Below are 17,365 nucleotides of genomic sequence, written 5' to 3' on the forward strand. Positions count from 1 at the left end.
AAACCCAAAAGACTCCACCCCCAAACTACTAGAACTCATACAGGAATTCAGTAATGTGGCAGGATACAAAATCAACGTACAGAAATCTGTTGCTTTCTTATACACTAACAATGAAAATATAGGAAGGGAAATTCGAGTATTGATTCCATTTACTATAGCACCAAGTACCTTAAGATACCTGGGAATAAACCTAACCAAAGAAGTAAAGGATCTGTACTCAAAGAACTACAGAACACTCATGAAAGAAATTGAAGAACACACAAAAAGATGGAAGATCTTGGATTCCAAGATTCCGAGCTCTTGGATCGGAAGAATAAACATTGTTAAAATGTCTTTAATGCGTAGAGCCATCTGTACTTTCAATGCCACTCCAATCAAAATGCCACTGGCATTTTTCAAAGAGCTGGAACAAACAATCCTAAAATTTGTATGGAACCAGAGGAGAAGTGAATTGGGGGTAATTTGAGGGGGAGACAAACCACGAGAGACTGTGGACTCTCAGAAATTAACTGAGGGTTTTGGAGGGGAGAGGAGTGGGGTGTTTGGTGAGCCTGGTGGTGGGTATTATGGAGGGCACATATTGCATGGAGCACTGGGGTGGTGCATAAATAATGAATTCTGGAACACTGAAATAAAATAAAATAAAATAAAAATTTTAAAAAATGGTGTGTATAAAACATGTATAAAGAACACTAAACATTAAAGAACAATAAACAAGAAAGAACATTAAAGAACACTAGTAATATATATGCTCTTAAACATAAACATATACATTTACATACATGTGTGCACACACACATACATACATACAGTTATGAGTATTATCTGTGTTAAACGTACAACTTGAAAAGGAAGGATTCCCTGCAATTCCTGATGTTTTTTCCTGAAGAGGAGAGGTGGGAAGAAGGACCAGGGAGGAAGCCCACAGCAAATTTCAGCTGGATCTTTAGGTTTTATGTAATTCATTAAGGACAAGAAAGGATGTAAGTATGTCATATGTTAGCAGTTGTCAATTTGTTGTGATAGGAATACGAATGTTGGGTGACCTGAATCTCTCCATTTAGTATTGCTTTTCGAAACAATCTGTTTTTCAAAACAATGTTTTAAAAACATTAAGTATTTGACTAAGATTGGGAGCTTGTGGATAAAAGACAAATTTCAGGTCAGTAAGAGTATCATAAAAATCAAGTATTTTGTCAACTCATGTACTGAAAATGGTAATGTACTATCAGAAAAGTTAATTGTGGTTAATTTTTCTCCTCTTTCCAAAGAATACAAGTCAATGACCAGATTGTGGAAGTGGATGGAATCAGCTTGGTGGGTGTCACACAGAATTTTGCTGCAACTGTTCTCAGAAACACCAAGGGCAATGTCAGGTAAATATGTGTCTTCAGATATGTATAATTTTATTATTTAACATTTTGTTATATTTTAGTTTTCTAGATTATATCTATCATCTTATGTAATTACAATGAAGATTTTATCTAAATACTTAACACTTGCCTTAATTTTTAATGTTTTCTTCTTTATTGTAATTAGTTTATGCAAATGTAATATAAGACCAAAAATGATGGTAATTTAGGACAACACAAAGCTATGAAATGTACAGTGTGACTCAATATGGTTAATTACTGAGCTATGTTAGTGTGCCTAACTGCATAAAATTTCTACTTAAGTCCTCAACAAACGTGAATTTAGACTCTAAATCCTTTTAATAAAACTAGTAATACAGTAAATTGAAATTGAAATGATTGTACATATATCCAGTGCTACATGTTTTTAGATAAACTGGCTAAATTATTTGAGGTTAATACATGCATTAAAAAAAAATCTCTTTATAGACTTTATAGGACTAATCTTCGGTAAATTGTAACTCTGCCAACTTAATAGGACAGAGGGTACGTTCTTTTCAACCTTGAAATATATATCCTGTTCTGGGGGTTCTGAAAATTGTAGCTAAGAAAACAGATAAGAAAATAGTCCTGAGCCAACTAAGATCAAGGTTTGAAATCCATTTTATTTGGTCATAGGGTATTTATTTTTAAATATTGTGTTGCTTAGGTCTTAATATTTTCCCATCAATCCTACAAAGGTACACATAGGTGACATTAGTATGGCAGTTATCAAAATGTTTTAGTGTTATCATCAGAGTGTCACAGCCAAATACTCTGAAATATCAATGAATCAATATTGCTGTAAAGAGGGTAACATGGAGATTTTATTGCAGTGGGTTTTATGTTGCACAAACATGGGTTTAAGTTTTAGAATTTAGATATTTTCAGTTGGAAAATACCCTTTCATGCTGAGGGAAGTGTTTAAGGAATACAACATCAGTGACTTTTATGGGTGCTATGTTGATGCTTCAAGACTACCCATAGTCCTGAAAAAAGTGTGTGAAATAATTGGAAAGAGCACAGGAAGAACCATCTGATGGCTCTCTTAGAGCTGCGTGGGTGGGCTCACTCAGGAAACGGGACTGTCTTTCTGCAGATTGCTGTCCTTTCTTGAGACAGCACTTTCCTCTGTCAGTAGAGAACTTTGGTTGTAAAGCTGCCCATTAAGATTTAAAGCGAATTTTAAAGTGAAATCAGTAAGATATGCATTCAAGTTGTAGAACATTTTTCTTTTTTCTTTTTTCTTTCTTTTTTTATAAGAACATTTTTCAGTTGCAAGGAAGTTTTCAGTTCCATGAAATCATAGCTGTCCTTTTTTATTTCAAGTCTCCTAAAAATTATAAATGGCATCTCAGCTATCTCCGGATTTCAGTCTCTCCCTTTTTCAGTCTGTCCTTTGTATACTTCTTCCGGGTGGAGGAAAATAATAGCAGTTTTCAAATCTAGGAAGGGCTATCGTGGCAAAAGGAATGAACTCATTCTGTGTAACTCAAGTCCTGGAAGATCTGGGACCTTTGGGTAGAAGCGATAATTCCACATCCGTCATGTGCCTCTCCTCTGCAGACACCTTCAGTGGCCACCCATTCTGTACAGCATCAAAGCTCTTGATCCTGGTATTAAAATCTTTCATCACCCAGTCCTATTACGTACCTCTCCCTGTATTCATGCTTTGGTAGAGTCACACTGGGGTAGCCATATTCCTTCAAAACTGACTTGAGTTATTGTTTTATTATTGTGCCTTTCTCTCTGTCATTTCTTCTGTTTAAGATACTGTCTTCTGTTTAGAACCTACTTATCTTGAGGAACATATTTCAACTCCTTTACCCTCCAAGAAATCCTCCTTGACCTCCATATCCCCTAGTGGTCTCTCTTCCTTGTAGCATTCATCATTCATACTACTTTTTTAACCTTGAGGTTACTGAATATTACTTTCATCTTTTAAAGGCATACGTTTATTTCCTCATTCACTTTGCACAAATCTTGATATTAAAATGGGACCTTTACCCCTCCTTATACCCCCAAATTGTTTAGCCCAGGGTCTTAGTTAATGGAATATAAAGAGTAAGTCTTTTCTCAATTTTAACTTATCAAAAGTAATATTGGAGTTCTGTGAATATAATTTAGGTGGTAGTTCTTCATAGAGCATTAATACGATAACAGGATACAAAAACTTGACCTGTGTTTTTAATGAACTTTTTAAACCTGAGGATTTAAAATATGCATGGTTTTATATTTATTATTGATTGGTGACTTAGCTATCACATTTAGTGGTTACTGAAATATATTTTCAAAAAGGGGTATCTGAAAAATTAGTAAATTTAGTTCGATATTTTTCCTAACTACTAAACACATATCTGGGAGGAATGTGTGGAAGCCATGGCTTTAAAGATATAAGTGGGAGAAAGATAGGAAGCTAGAAGTGATGGGAAAAATGAAACTGAGATTTGGTTGGTGATTATTTCTGAAGTATTAGAGGTCAAGGTTTTTACTTATTTCCTGGAAATGTATATGAAATTGGTACAGGATATGGATATGCATCAAAATCACACAGTAAAGTTCTGTGACTTCATCTGCCCTTACAGAGAATCATTTCCCATCTGACCTCAGTCTGCTTTATTTTATTAAACTTTAAATTATAATACCTGAGTTTATGAACTAATACTACTAACAAAGACTCCATTACTATGACATTTTTTAACACACTGGAGAAATTACAGGTATTTTAATGTGGTAATTTTTAAGGCTTATGTGTTTTTCAACTCTGCCTCATTTATATGAGTTAAGAAGTAGTTCAGCTCAAACCAGGTGAGGTCCTCGGGGATTGGAAGTCTAGGCCTGACTCAGAGTGTCAGTAAACAATGACTATTTCCTTCGTTTTACTGATGTCATTTAAAAACTAAGCACTCAGGATAAGTACTATGCTAATATCATGTAATTACTTAACATAATTGATTAGGATAAGACTCCTTAAGTAGTTTATAGTCAGAAATAATGCAACACAGCAACAGGAGGGGAAAGATAAGCATTAACAGGGTGGGCATGGTGAACTCAAGACACAGTCTTCTTTATCATCCGTCTTCTGGGCCTCGCAGGACTTGCGGGTCTCCAGATGCTAAACCACCATGGGTGTGTACATGGAGCATCTTGGTACCAAGAAGTCCAAAGTCTGTGTGTGGTAGGGATTTCTCATTGAAATCATAGAAAACCCCTGGACTCCACAAAATCTAGGTAGAAGAAATAAATCCAGTGATTATTACCAAACAACTTTGACAGTTTAGTCTGTCTTGCTTTGAAACAGCTCAATGACCCCTATTTGCAAAACACATTTTTCCCTGGTTAGTATATCACGCAGCTTTGACCAACGTTCAGTACCATGCTCTAGGCAATTCTGTATACTTTGTCAGTCCATTCAGTGTCTAGATTAACTCATGCTCTCTAATATGTAGTGCATAACACATTTACGGCTCTCCTTTTGACTTTAGATTCATACTACTTAGTATGTTTCTATTGTATGTTTCTTCTTTTAAAATTTTTTATTGGAGTATATTTGTTATATATTTCAATATTTCTTGGTGAAAACCTAAAAAGAAAATGTAAATTACTTGAAAACCTATAATCTTGGGGCACCTGGGTGGTGCAGTGGGTTAAGCCTCTGCCTTTGGCTCAGGTCATGGTCTCAGGGTCTGAGAATCGAGCCCTGCATTGGGCTCTCTGCTCAGCAGGGAGCCTGCTTCCCCCTCTCTCTCTGCCTGCCTCTCTGCCTACTTGTGATCTCTCTCTGTCAAATAAATAAAAAAAAAAAAAAAAAAAAAAAAACCTGTAATCTTTTTGATGCTTGATAGAAGGTAACTTGCCAAATGTAATATAGTTAAAAAGTTAGAAAAATGTTCTATTCTTATTGTCAGATCCTACAATATATAAAGCATAATTTAAACAGTTTAAATTCAGTTCATTTGAATCCACAGGTTTAGCTACTTAAAATCCATTTTTAATCAGAACATACTAAATGATGCTTTTCTTGGAGATCCTTAAAAGACCCTGATGTCTGTTGGTCCATGTAAAGTTATGGGAAAATACTTTTAAACATGAAATTATTAAGTTATTAGAAAAATAATAATTAGTTCAAAATGATAAAAATACTGGTCATATACCTCTGGAAAGAAAGCAGGAATCTCTAGATATTAGGAGACTAATTAAAATTTATACAAACTACCTTCTAATTAATTTTGGGTATGTAATTTAGCTTTCTGTGATGTTGTTTTGTCAGAGATGTCCCAAATGTAGACATTTGACTCAGTCTCTCATGTTTTATCTCTGTGGACAAGGGGAAAAATGTGTTTGAATTATAAGATAGCCACAGGACAGGTACAATCATGGAGCTGATTCTGTTACAAATTATAAATATTATTTAATGTGTTCACTGATATTTTTTTATGCACTTAGCACTAGGAATAATTGTCTTTCTCTAATAACTACCTTTTCTCCCATGAAGCCAGACCTCATAGGTTCAGATTCTGACTTGTGAAATGGAAGCTGTGTTTATGCAAGTGTTAAAATCTCCCTGTGCTGTAGTCTCTTCATGTATAAACCGGGCATCATAATAGTACCTCCCATACATTTTAGATGAGTATTAAATGAGTGAAAACATGTAATGAATGCCTAGAAAAAGTTGAAATTCAGTGAAATTTTAGTAATTATTATTTTCTTCTGAAGACTCTGATTCCTTCTTAGGTGTTTATGTAGATTGTTAGAAAACTGAGTCAATTTTATAGCCATTTCTAATAAAGGCACAGGATCTGATAGTCTGCAGAGGAAACCATTGTTACAGGTTTCTCTTTTTAGCTCTTTTGGAAGTACCAATATAAGTCTTTTTTTATTCTTTGATTTTTCAGTTTTAGGTAAAAATTTAATGATTGCTTACTATAAAACTTTCACTGATCAGTTTTATTGTTCAGTTAAAAACTTTTGCAAGAGTTTATGACATTTACATTCTATTAAATGGCTATAGTTTAATTTTCAAAAATTAAAACCAATAAATCGTATTTATAATGTTATGGTTATGAAAGTATTACTCAGTCTAGAATCAAGTATGACTGAATTGATAGGAAATGAAATGTAATTTTATGTCATTCAATCTGTGTCACTTTTCAAGGCATAAAGGTTCTAATGGAACCTGACTTAATTTATTTCTAGCCTTATTGATTTCCTCTGGGTCATACTTAGCTGCCAGGGAGCTTACATGTCTAAAAATGTATTATTTGGCCCTGAAATATAAGTAGGTATAGTATTTGAATTCAAAATCCTTCTCTTTCAGTATTACGAAGATACTTTCCATTGTCTTTTAATATCTACAATTGGTAAGAGAGTGTTAGTATTAATTTGATTTGTAGCCCTTTGTGGTTTTCTGCTTTGGATTTTTTTGCCCTCTTTGGTTTTTGATATTTTTATCAGGCTATAAGTATTTGCTTGTTTGTTTGTTTGTTTGTTTTGCTTGGAACTCAATCTGAAGTTGAATTTGGGAAATTTTCCATTATTTTGTTGTTTTCTTTCTTTATTATTCATTGTATTGATCTTCTTTTCTCAAACCAGTATTAAATGGGGAATTAGATACCTCGGCCATATCCTCTGGCATGTTCTTTTCTCTCAGGATCTCTATCTGTTTACATTTTTTTAATGTATTCTTGAGTTTTCTCAATTTAATCTTCCAGATTACCAATTTATTTTAAAGCTATGGCCTTTTTTCTTTTTCTTTTCTTTCTTTCTTTCTTTCTTTCTTTCTTTCTTTCTTTTTTTTTCCCCCAGCTGTTCTGGCCCATTCTCAATTTCCTTTTGTTACTTAAATCTCCATCCTCTCTTGTCTAAGCTTGAGAGTTATTCAGCTTCCTACTTGAGATCTTCATGTGGCATTCAAATTCAATTAAATTTCATTTGGCACATCAAATGTAATATGTTCAAATTATTATCCTTTATTTGTACCAATCTCCGTCTTGCACCCTTGTCCAAAAAAAAAAAAAAATCATATGATCTTTATGTGGCTGATTCCCTCTTATCAAGTCTCAGTTCAAAGATCACTCTTGCGGTGAATGAATTCTTCTTCTTATAGTATGGTACTTATGTTGTCCGAACACCAAGTCAGTTTCTGTCACTTTACCATGTTTTCCATATAGCATCCTCCAAGCAAATGATCCTCTGATGATCCTCTCTTCTGGGCATTGCTTCTCTTGTTCAGTTTTCCACCACGTTTACTCCTGACTAGCTTGTTCATTAGAGCATGAAGGAAGTAGTGATGTTTGACTTCTGAGGCTAGGCTGTAAAAGGCATGCGGCTTCTACCTTGGTCTTCTGGATCATCAGCTCTGGAGAAATCCAGCTGCCACGTTGAGAAGACATTCAGACAGCTTTCTGGAGAGGCTTACACAAGGAAGAAGTTAGGCCTGCCAATAGCCAGTGCCAACAACCAGCTCTGTGAGGGCGGCACCTTGGTGCGAGATCTTCCAGCCTCAGTAAGACCTTGAGATACTTGCAGCCCTGTCAACATTTGATTTAACTTAGTGAGAAGCACCAAGCCAGAACTGCCTTGTCAAGCATCTCCTGAATTCTTGACTCAGAGAAGATATGGAAGATAAAATGTCTATAAATTTTGGGATAATTTATTATATAAGTTAGAATAAAAGAGAGGACATCATTATAGACCTAACAGATAGTATAAGGATTGGCCAATATTATGAAGAACTTTATGCTGATATATACAACTTAGGATAAATGATAAATTTCTTAGAAAACAATACTATGATGGAGTACCAAGGCTCCTTCAAGAAAAAGTTGAGTATGTGTGTGTGTGCATATAAATGTACACATGAAAATGAATTTAGAGTTTAAGTTTTCCAGCAAAGAAAATTCCAGTATCAATTTGTTTGAATGGTGAATCTTACCACACATTGGAGGGAGAAATAACATGACTTCTATATAAACTTTTCCAGAACATAAAAGAGAGGACACATCTCAGCTACATTTATGAGATCAGCATTACCATCATATTAAAATCAGAAATAGACATTAAAACAAAAGTCATGACCTACCAGTATTGCTCATGAATGTAGATATAGAAGTCCTTAGCAAAAATTTAAAAGATTGAAGTCAGGAATATATGAAAAGGATAATACATTATGGCTAAATGACATTTATTTTTGGAATGCATGTTTGATTTAATGTTTGAAATTCAACCTGTGGAATTTTCTATACTGATAGAAGCATGGAGAAAAATAATAGGTTCGTATGCTCATCTCAGTAGTTGGAGACCAAAAAACCTCAGGAAACTTGAAATACAAGAGAATTTCCTCAATGTGATAGATAACATCTAAGTGAAATCTACAGCTAATATCGTACTTAATGATGAAAGACCAAATGCTTTCTGTCTAGTATAAGAACAATGTCAGTGTGTCCACTTTCACTACTTTCTTCAGCCTTGTCCTGGGGCTCATAACTAGGTCAATGAGGCAAAAATAAGAAATGAAAAGCACAAAAGACTGAGAAGGAAGAAGTAAAACTCTTTATTCACAGATGAGATGGTCATCTATGTTAGAAAGACCTAAGGAATCTACCAAAGATGCTACTAGAACTACCAGTAAATGAGTCAAACAGGGTTACAGGGCGTAGGTTGATGTACAGAAATCAGTTCTATTCGGTATACTTGCAACAAGAAGGAATTGAAAATTCAGATAAAAAATATTTATGTTAGCATTGAAAACATGAAATACTTAAGGATAATGTTACAAAGATATGTTGACAACTTCAGCAAAATATTTTGAGAGAATATAAGGACTACCTAAATAATGAAGCAGTAGACCATGTTCATGGGTCAGAATACTCAATGATGTTAATATTTCAGTTTCCTCTAAATCTGCAGACTAAGGACAATCTCGGTGAAAATCTCAGCAAGATTTTTTGTAGAAATTAATATTTTCTAAAAAGAACAAATTTGGAGAACTTTCACTGCTGCAAAACTACTCTAATCACAACAGTCTGGTTTAGGCATATGGATAGAAATCCAGTTTAATGAAGCAGAAAAGAGAGTTCCAATATCGACCTGCACAGACATGAACAACTGATTTTTGACAAATGCACCAGAATAATTCAGTGGGGGAAATTATAGTCTTTTCAACACATGGTGCTGGGACCATTGAATAACCTCATTAAAAAAAAAAAAAAAGAATGAGAACACTTGACCTTTGTCCCACAGTATATACAAAAATTAATTCAAGATTGATCATAGATCTAAGTACAACTGAAACCAAAAATTTCTAGAAAACAGGCAAAAATCTTTGTGACCTTGGATTAATCAGATCTTTTAAGACACAAAAACAGAAATAGAAGAGAAAGACATGATAAATTAAACTGCATCAAAATTAAAACATTTGTTTAAAAAAATCCTTAAAAAAATGGAAAAGCTTGCTAAAGACTGAATATTTGCAAAAACAATTATCTGATAGAGGACTATTATTTAGAAGATATGAAGAACTCTTATAATTCAATAAGAAGATGTATAATCTTATTAAAAATGTGCAAATCAATTAAAGAGACACTTTACTGAGGAGGATATACAGTTAAGCACATGAAATACAGCTCAACATCATTAATCACCGAGGAAATGCAAATTAAAACCACAATGAGGTACTGCACACCCACTAGTATGGCCGAAATTTAAAAGACTGATAATACTAGGCATTGACAAGGATGTGGAGCAAATTTAACATTCATTTGTTGCCAGCGGGAATGCAAACTAGCACAGCCATTTTGCAGAATAGTTTGGCAAATTCTTATAAAGCTAAGCATGTACTTGACATATCAGCCAGCAATTCTATTCTTCGCTGCATGTTCAAGAGCAATAAAAGCATGTATCTTCCCAAAGACTCATACTTACATGTTCATAGGAGCTTTGTTCATAAAGCTAGAAACAACTCAAATGCCCTTTAACTGATAAAGGATATACAAATTGTATTATAGCCTGTGTAATGAAATATTTCTTCTCAATGTTAAGAAATAAATTACCAATATATTCAACACAATATTTGACTGTCAGAACTATTATATTGACTTAAGAAGTTAGACACAAAAGGCTTTATACTCTACTTTAAACCTCAAGCATTTAAGAGGCATTTTTGAGGCAGTAAAAATGTGCTATATTGTAGCTATTGTATTTGTGACTCAGCTGTCCGTATATGTGAAAACTCAATGTATTAGACAACTTTAATTTGGAGAATTTTATTGTATATTAATTTGATCTCAATAAAACTGATTTTTAAAAAAAGTATGTTAATAGTTATGATTAACTTAGAAAGCACCATGCTAACTAATTTTATTGATGGGAATGGGGATTTCTACTTAAGAAAGGCAGATGTAGTCAAACTGAACTTCCTCAGTAATATGTATATGTTATTATGCTATATACTTCTTTTTAAAAAATACTTTCTATTTACCTTTAATTTTCTATGAGAAAAAAATAGTATCTATATTAAATTCTTGTCTGGACCCTTTTCTTTCTTTAGGCATGGATTTGCAACATAACTTTTAAGAACTCATGTGTTTTGGGGTGTTACAGCTTTAAATGGGACCTTTTTGATCTTGTTTACCACTATGTAAATGACATAGTGTACCTATTGTTGTAAAACATGTTGCCCCAACCTGAGTGACTTTAAACAACAAACTTTTTATCTCACAGTTTATAGGATCACTTTCCAGCTTTTTCATGAGACCCTCTCTACAGGGATAGCTAACAACATGGAAACTGGATTTCCCAGAGGAAGTAATCCAAGAGAGTATCCAAGATGGAACCTACCATCTTTTCATAACTTAATATCCAAAGTGACATTCCATCAGATTTGATTTTACTTGATAAAAGAGCTTAGCAGGTCGCTCTTATGCTCCATGAACATCAGGAGCCAGAGATCACTTAGGTGCATTTTAGAGGCTGCATATTACGTAATGATCAATCACTGATTGATGGATAGATGGGCAGTCTGATCAATGTGGTACCACAGTATAGTTTGCTTGATGACTACCCTCTCTTAAGAAGAACCCTGAAAATTTTTGAGACTATTTGGAAAAGACTGACCAGGATGGGGAGAGATCTAAACACTTTTTCCTTGTATATATATATAAAAATTAAAGACTCTGCCAACTTCTACATAAAATAGAAAATTTTAAGAAGACATAGTAAGATTGTGAAGTATTTGAAAGAGAGAACTGTGGGAAAAGACTTAGGTATACTTTTTAAACTCCAGATAGCTGTCCTAGTACGAGAGGACAGCAATTATAGGAAAATGATGTTACAGGAGAGCAATTGTGCTTCAGTATGAGAAATTTCTAATAAATTGTATATTTGTTCTTCAGCCATTTACATTAAACTTGAAATGCTTTCTGGCAAGTACTCTACTTATGGTCAATAACATTCATCACACTTTTATCCTTAGCATATGTGTTTAGTGAGTTTTTGACATTGAGCCATATGACACTTTTGGAGATGAGGATTTTGTAGGAATTCTAGTTACACATAATAAAAAATAAATTAATCTGAAAGTCTTAAATATTTCCTTTTTGGAAGAGGCTATACTACTCAAAAGAATATAAATGCATGTTGAATTTTTAAAATAAATATGCACTTGTTTTTTGTTGTTTTTTTTTTTTTTGGATTCACACGTGGATATGTAATTTGTCTTTTTTTTTTTTAAAGATTATTTATTTATTTATTTGACAGAGATTGAGAGAGAGAGAGATATCACAAGTAGGCAGAGCAGCAGGCAGAGGGGGAGGGCGAAGCAGGCTCCCTCCTGAGCAGAAAGCCTGATGCAGGGCTAGATCCCAGCACCCTGAGATCGGGACCTGCGCCAAAGGCAGAGGCTTAACCCACTGAGCCACCCAGGCACCCCTGGATATGTAATTTTTAAATATGAAAGTTTTTTTCTAAATTTTTTTTTTACCTAAAATCATTGGTTTTCCATTTGAAGTACATTAAGTCCTGAAATGTTTTTGCTTCATTCACATCGTTTTAATAACAGGTTTTGTTGTCATTACAGCACAAGGGGAAATTGAGAGTTTCACTTTTTATCAGAGTCTTGATTTTGTGGTTATGCATAATGGAGTGTCATTTGTAATGAAGGGCAGTGAGGGCACCACCATGTTCATGCGAATTCTCAGTTCTTACAGATTTTATGTTTACATTACTCCCCTGTGGTTAGACAAGAGGAATGGGACCATGAGTTTTGCAACTTTTAAATTATTTTAAATTATAACTACTGTGATAGAAGATTAGATAAAAGATTAAAAACAGTGGAAATTTCAAAAAAATTTTTTAAAGGGGACTGGGGCCAATATATACAGATTAGCATTCAGAAATTTTTTCTTTAAATATTTGTGTGCATAACTATTTAAACCTGAAGTTAGCTTTTAAATCAAGAAATTTCTGTTCTTGAGAAGGTATAGCATTTTTAGAAAAAATTTAAGTTTATACCTATTATATAGCATATAATCCTTGAAGTGGCATGAGTTAGGCAATTTTTTTTAAAAGATTTTATTTATTTATTTGACAGAGAGAGATCACAAGTAGACAGAGAGAGAGGGAAGCAGGCTCCCTGCTGAGCAGAGAGCCCGACACGGGACTCGATCCCAGGACCCTGAGATCATGACCTGAGCCGAAGGCAGCAGTTTAACCCACTGAGCCACCCAGGTGCCCAAGTTAGGCAATTTTTTTTAAAGATTTTTAAAGAATTCCAATTATTTTTGTTTTATATTAAAATATAGTTGTAGAACAAAGGTCTTATGATTAAGATTGGGTTATATATAAAATTCATTTCAAAGAAGTAATGCTTATAGTTAGGTTTAAACATTTCAGATCTAGATATTTAAGGTCTAGCTTTTAAAAGCAAACAGGTTGATGGGGGCAGGTGGGCAGGTGATGGACTACATGGGTTATAGGTATTAAGAAGGGTACTTGTTATGATGAACCCTGGGTGTTACATGTAGGTTATGAATCACCAAATTTTAGTCCTGAAACCAATATTACACTATATGTTAACTAACTAGAATTTAAGCAAAATTTTGAAACCAAAAAAAAGCAAACATTTTCCTAGATGAATTTAAAATTTTTAAATGATATAGAGTATGCTATATTAATCTAAATCCCAATATAGAAAGGAAAAATATGTAAGGGTACCCAAATATAAGAAGAGGCAAAAGCTTTGCTGTGTAGCTGTTTAGGACTTCAACCTCAAGATAATAATAGCAAATCTCAGTGAAAGCAGCTAAATATGCATTTAACACCACTTGCTTAAGTCAAATATTTTAAAAGCTATGAAGTTCAGAGTAAGGCCATAAAAAGCCATCAAACGTAGAAAAAACTGAAACACTTCATACAAAAATATTTAAAAGTACCGTGGGATCTTATGATCCAAGACTCCAATATAATGAGAGTAGGTGATGTGTATCTATTTTTCTTTTCATTTTTTAAGTATATCTTACAGGTTTTTGGTGTGTGCACAATAAGTATTTGTTGCAGAATAAAATAATTGATTTTGTAAGAGCTAATAAGTATATTTTACTGTAGCTTTTCCTTTTTCAGACTTGATTAAGTCTACATTAAAAATTCTTTAATATAAAAAATTTGAAGTTTCGACATCATTTAAGTACCATTTTTGACTAGTATAGCACTTATTATCATAAATATCTGCAAAACAAGGCACTCATAACTCATCAATTTTCAACATAACCTCTCACATCATTTACACTGAACATGTAGGATCTTTATGACTTCAATTCAGCAAATTGTAAATGTAATTTTATAGTTGTTTAGTTTTTGTTTGACAGCGCACCAGAGAATTCAATAAACTAATCCAATAAATCCTGTATAATTTCGTCATCTAAACTGTAAAAGACAGTGCATGGACACTGCTTGGTCTGATAATAGATGAAAGGAAAAGGGGAAACTGATTTATCTGTCTTTCTCTATTGTATCTCAGCCTGAGGGAATGAGGGGGCAGTTCTTACTGAAATAATTTACATCAAAACAAGATAATTGTTTGAAACACTAGAAACAGTCATGCTGAACACATAAACCCTCATTTTGTATTTTAGGTCTAGCCTTTATTTGTCCATTATAACCTTAGAAAATACTGAATTTTTAATCCAAATGTCTATTACAGTTTGGCTCCTGTTACCTCAACATTTATAACTAAAAAATGAAAAGATCAATCCATTCCTTGTGGAAGCAAAGTAAATGAATTTAGAAAGTAACAGGAAAACATATTGTTTTCTTAAAGGATCTTAAAGGTTGATTTAACTATGTGTCGTTTCAGTCAGAGATAATGCCTAAAATCTAACTCATAATTGTGCATAAATATCAGTTAATTTGGTCACATGTGTTTAGAGGGACTGATTGTTGCTGACTTTATTAACTTATAGCTTTGAAGACTTTAAAAATTCAGCTTAAAGGGATCACATGACCTCTACTTTTGTATTTTGACGGTATCTAAAATTAAGGTTCTCAGAACTTCAGTGCAAGTGTTTTACCTTTGTACTGTGGTTGACTCTCAAAAATGTACTGTTTTCAAAGCTAGGATGATTCAAATAAGAGGTAATTGGCACCAGTGTACACAGATAGTCCTTAAAAATGCATTCACCCCATCTAGCTATTAATACATTATCCGGGTAAAAACAACAGCAAACATTTGTTAAATACCCTCTAGGCAGTAGGTCCTTAGTTAAGCTTTTTATATGTATTATATAATATTTACTTAAGTTATTATATTCATTTTATGACAATCTGGAAACTAAGGTTTAGAAATGTTAATATATTCAAGGTCACAGAGCCAGTGAGTCATGTTTCTGGTTTAGTGAATTTGTCCTATCATAGCCTTTTCCCCCTTTTGCAGCCACTTTTAACCCCTAAATTTTACTATCACAGCATATCCATAGTGTGAATGCACAATTGAAATAATAATAACCTAATTTTAAATTTTGCATTTTCTTCTCAATTGTCTATGTGCTAGATTATATACATATTGTTACAGGAGTCCATTTATAAACACAGCTTAAAAATGAACCAGGCACTTAAGAACATAGAGAAAGGTAATTTGAATGTTAACCATTTTCCAAATGAGAGACTTTATCACTTTCATCGTCCCAGTAATAGTGCCTCATGTCCTTTCATGTCTATACCACATTTTATTCTTTTATCCCTCCTTTAGACACCTGAAGTAGATACCAATTTTCACATGAGGAAAGTAAGGCATGGAGGATAGTTTAGTTCCACCTCTGGATGCTTTCCCTCTGAACCATACTTCTCAGGATGCCATTCTCCTCAGGCACATGTGAACTATAAATGACAGCGGAGTACAAGGCTTTAGAGATGTGTATAGCTAGGTGCCGTCACGCTACCCTAAACAGCTGCCTGAATGAAGATGTGTACTTTAACATAATGCTTTAAAAAGTATATCTCATGAGATGGATTCTCTATTTGATATACAGTTAGAAATCACCTTTATTTCATAAGACTGTAAAGTGATTTTGAATACAAACAACTGTTGGGCAAATAGTGAATAACGTTAAGTTGTAGGGACCAACTCAGAAAGCCACACTATGATTTGAGCAACTATGCCTTCATGGTTTAAAATACTGATTTCTTATGCAATGTGGGGCAATACTTATTTCTTCTGGAATTTCAGTTGTACGTGTATTTGTTCCTTTCAGTTTTAGCATCACAAATAATTCTGGCTTGGAATTAGAGATCATGTTTTGAGGGCAGGAAGAAACATGCATGTCGTATTGGAGTTTTGATGTATTATATAATTTTATTATTATATGATATGCTCTCATCATATAGTTTGGGCTTTAAAACTAACCTTCTGCTCTACAATTTCTCACAAGGTCTTTCTTAAGACTCCCTCATTCACCTCTAGAGTCATCAGCAGTGGTTCTAACTTGTTGGCAAGTGAACCAAGTTTTATCTTTTTCTCTCCCTGAATTGTGTTCAGAGTAATTTTAAACACTTGCCTTGCAGAGGAAATAAACTTCTCCATTCTTAGGGAAAACTGTTCAACTAAAAGATCTGACTATGTAATTCTCAAATGAGTTTAAAGAATTAATGACTCAAATGAATCTAAATTCTAATTTACCTTTTACTTTGAGCTTGGCTGCTGTTTTCGGTTAGTAGCATTTTGTACATTAATTGCTTCCTTCAAATTTCTGTCAGCTTTATAATAGGTTAAGTGATAGTTCTTTAAACCCCACTCTGTTACGCATTTGAAGACACATAAAAGATCCATCTAAGTTTTCCTAAATCTCTCATTCTAGGATATGAGTTTCTTAATTGCTTTATATTTATATCCCTGGACATCATTTCTGACTTTTAGACTATTAACCAAAAATATGATGAATTCAAGACAGTCCTTATATGTCTAGATTAGTTGGGCATGGTAAAGGCTTTATGTACCTTCCATCACAGAAACCGAGTATCTCCAAATGAAATAGAAAAATAAACAGGTAAGAAAAGAAGAAATAAAAATGTCTTCATTGTGGATATGATCGTATTAGGAAAAGTCTAAGGAATCTGTAAAAGTCTCCTATGATTAATAAGTGAGTTTAGCAGGGTCACAAAATATAAGGCCAATATTCAACACCTGATCTTCGCCAAAAGGCCGAGAAGCAATTATAAGGCCAATATTCAAGTGTCAGTTATATTTGTATATTCTAGCAACATACCATTAGAAACAAATTTAAAAATCAGCACCACGTCCAGTAACTTGAAAAAACATGAAATAGAGATAAATTTAACAAACCATAGCTACAGCTTTGCCTGAATGTTGTAGTGTATTGCTGAAAGTAAAAAAAAATCTAAATAAATGCAGAAATGCACCATGTTCATGGATTTCCATGATCTATTTCCACAAATAGATCTAGAGAGTCAAAGCAATCCCAAATCAA

At 33.6% G+C, this 17,365-nt stretch overlaps 1 protein-coding gene across 11 annotated transcripts in view; it reads left to right on the forward strand.

Moving 5' to 3' along the window:
- PPP1R9A (protein phosphatase 1 regulatory subunit 9A) overlaps window positions 1–17,365 on the forward strand; it is a 299,215-nt gene that overhangs the window by 187,781 nt on the left and 94,069 nt on the right. For all 11 annotated transcript variants that reach the window (XM_044246057.1, XM_044246056.1, XM_044246058.1 and 8 more), the window contains exon 5: window positions 1,272–1,376. In XM_044246057.1, the coding sequence (XP_044101992.1) occupies window positions 1,272–1,376 (105 nt within the window). The remainder of the gene's footprint in view (window positions 1–1,271; window positions 1,377–17,365) is intronic.

Source organism: Neovison vison, chromosome 4, assembly GCF_020171115.1.
Source record: "Neovison vison isolate M4711 chromosome 4, ASM_NN_V1, whole genome shotgun sequence".
NCBI classification, from domain to species: Eukaryota; Metazoa; Chordata; class Mammalia; order Carnivora; family Mustelidae; genus Neogale; species Neogale vison.